The sequence below is a fragment of the Mandrillus leucophaeus genome, unplaced genomic scaffold, assembly GCF_000951045.1.
Source record: "Mandrillus leucophaeus isolate KB7577 unplaced genomic scaffold, Mleu.le_1.0 Scaffold1298, whole genome shotgun sequence".
Taxonomy (NCBI): Eukaryota; Metazoa; Chordata; class Mammalia; order Primates; family Cercopithecidae; genus Mandrillus; species Mandrillus leucophaeus.
Window position 1 is genome coordinate 83402 of NW_012101252.1, and position 2380 is coordinate 85781.

The 2380-nt window shown below is 36.2% G+C and overlaps 1 protein-coding gene across 1 annotated transcript in view; it reads left to right on the forward strand.

The window, feature by feature from the left end:
- LOC105533935 (POTE ankyrin domain family member B2-like) overlaps window positions 1-2380 on the forward strand; it is a 59116-nt gene that overhangs the window by 6175 nt on the left and 50561 nt on the right. Inside the window, exon 3 of the mRNA XM_011972541.1 lies at window positions 593-663. Within this exon, the coding sequence (XP_011827931.1) occupies window positions 630-663 (34 nt within the window). The 5' untranslated portion in view covers window positions 593-629. The remainder of the gene's footprint in view (window positions 1-592; window positions 664-2380) is intronic.

Here is a 2380-nt window from a genome sequence, read left to right on the forward strand (position 1 = left end):
ACAACTAAGAAGCAGAATTAGGACTTAATAACATTTTCTGAAAACTACAGCATTTGCATATTAGAATCTATGAACAAAATACACAGTGGGTTTTATTTGGGATTCCGAGATAATTTCAGTCATGAACTTTAGGAACAGATTATTCCATTACTTTACTATTTCTCTGAGCATTTAAAAAATGTTATCTTGTTAAATCATTATAACAACCTAGTGAAATAAGGCAGCAAAGCCCTCACTTTGTAGAAGAAGACATTGAGCCTAAGAGAAGCAAGTTGTCCAAGAACAAATAGCTGTTCATTATGGAGCCAGGACTTAAGCAGAGTTGGGACACTTTCTATTATGTCATGCTAATGCAAGCTAATTTACTGGGTCACACTGCTCTCGATTTGTGAGCATTTCACCTTACATTTTTTTCTTCTTTAATTAGAAGCTTCAAGAGAAGTTTATAGAATGTACTCATAAGTGGATGGGATAATACTGTTAAGTTCTGATATTATGATATTGTTTGAAATACTCTAAGAATTTTACATTTGCTAAGTTTTTTATATCAGTATTAAAATAGTAATTTGGTTTATTACATTTTTATATATAGAATTTGCCAATTACTTTCTGACTACAAAGAAAAACAGATGCTAACAATCTCTTCTGAAAACAGCAATCCAGGTAAGACTTGTGATAGTGAATTCCATTAGGTCAGTTGTCCCCAACCTCTCTGGCACCAGGGACCGGTTTTGTGGAAGATAATCTTTCCATGGACTGGGGGAAGGTGGGGATGGTTTCAGGATTATTCAATCATGTTACATTTATCATGCTACTTTATTTATATTATGATTACATTGTAATATATAATGAAATAATTATACAACTTACCATCATGTAGAATCCGTGGAAGCTCTGAGCTTATTTTTCTGCAACTAGATGGTCTCATCTGGGGCAGAGCAATGTGAGACAGTGACAGATCATCAGGCATTAGATTCTCATACGAAGCACACAACCTAGATTCCTCAGATGGGCAGTTCACAACAGGGTTCATGCTCCAATGAGTATCTAATGCTATCACTGATGTGACTGGAGGCAGAATTCAGGCAGTAGTACAAGCCATGGGGCTGGCTGTAAGTACAGGTGAAGCCTCCCTGGCTTGCCTGCTGCTCCCCTCCTCCTGTGTGGTGCGGTTCCTAATAATCCATGGACTGGTACAAGTCTGTAGACTGGGAGTTGTGGACCCCTGCTCTGGGTGGTCCTACCACAGATAAAAAAGTAACAGTAAGGAATTTTTGATCACTAAAGAACGCTGAAGCACAAGTCATGTTACATATGCTTGTCCCCACAAGGTGGGGACTATTACTGACTTCATTATTACTATTATTACCCACTATTACTGACTTCATTCCTCCTCATTTGAAGTTGGAAAGAGACACATTTACTTTGTTGGAACAAGATGTGCTCTTCTACCTGCTGGTTAATTGTCATGATAAGAGTAATTTTGTTACGACAAGATGCTCTGCTACCATCTGCCAAAAGATTGTCAAAATAAATATACAAATTGCCCAACTCTAGGCTCAGGAGATTATAATAAAAGTAGAAAAATGTTTCACAATAACAAAAATGCTAGTATGCTACCTGGTTGTGGACACTTAATACAATGTGTAATCCAAAGAGTATGAGGACACCTTTAATTTAGCCACCTATTTATCAAAGAGCTTTTGTAAGTTAGGTTTTATTAGTTTCAGGAGACAAAGATGAAATAGATGTAGTTTTGATCCTTAAGGTGCTCATAATAGAGCTGTCTCCATTTCATTTCTGTGCTTTTTCAACAGAATTTACAAAGAAAACATTTCTATTTATGTTTTCACTTGTCCACTTAACAAATAACTATCAAATGTCTTTTAGATACTAACCATTTTTCTAATGCTATGAAACACAAACAATTAAAAATACAGACAGGAGCTTGTTATTATCATTGTCATTTTTTTTAAATTTTACTACTTCATTCAGTGCTTACTGTGTGCTAGATGCCCACTGGAAGCTTATAATTATAATTTATTGTATATTGATTATGTGCCAGACATATGTGATGAGGAATGAAAGTTTTGGAAAAAAAAAAAGTAGGTATGATTCAAGGGAAGCATGCAGAGTGAGAAGAATTTTTCTAGGTAAAGAATCAGAAGAATAATGTTTGACAGAAAGAACATGCAACAAGATTGTGTGTTGGCCAGAAGGAACATCTAAGGAGATTGCCTGTTTGGCAGGAAGAGCAGCAAGTGCAAAAGACAAGATGCTTGAGTGAACTTTTCAGGGTTTCTGAGCAGTTCACTTTTGCTGGCACCAAAAGTGTGAGATACCAGAGGTTGGGAATGAGGTGAATACTTAGCTAAGGCAA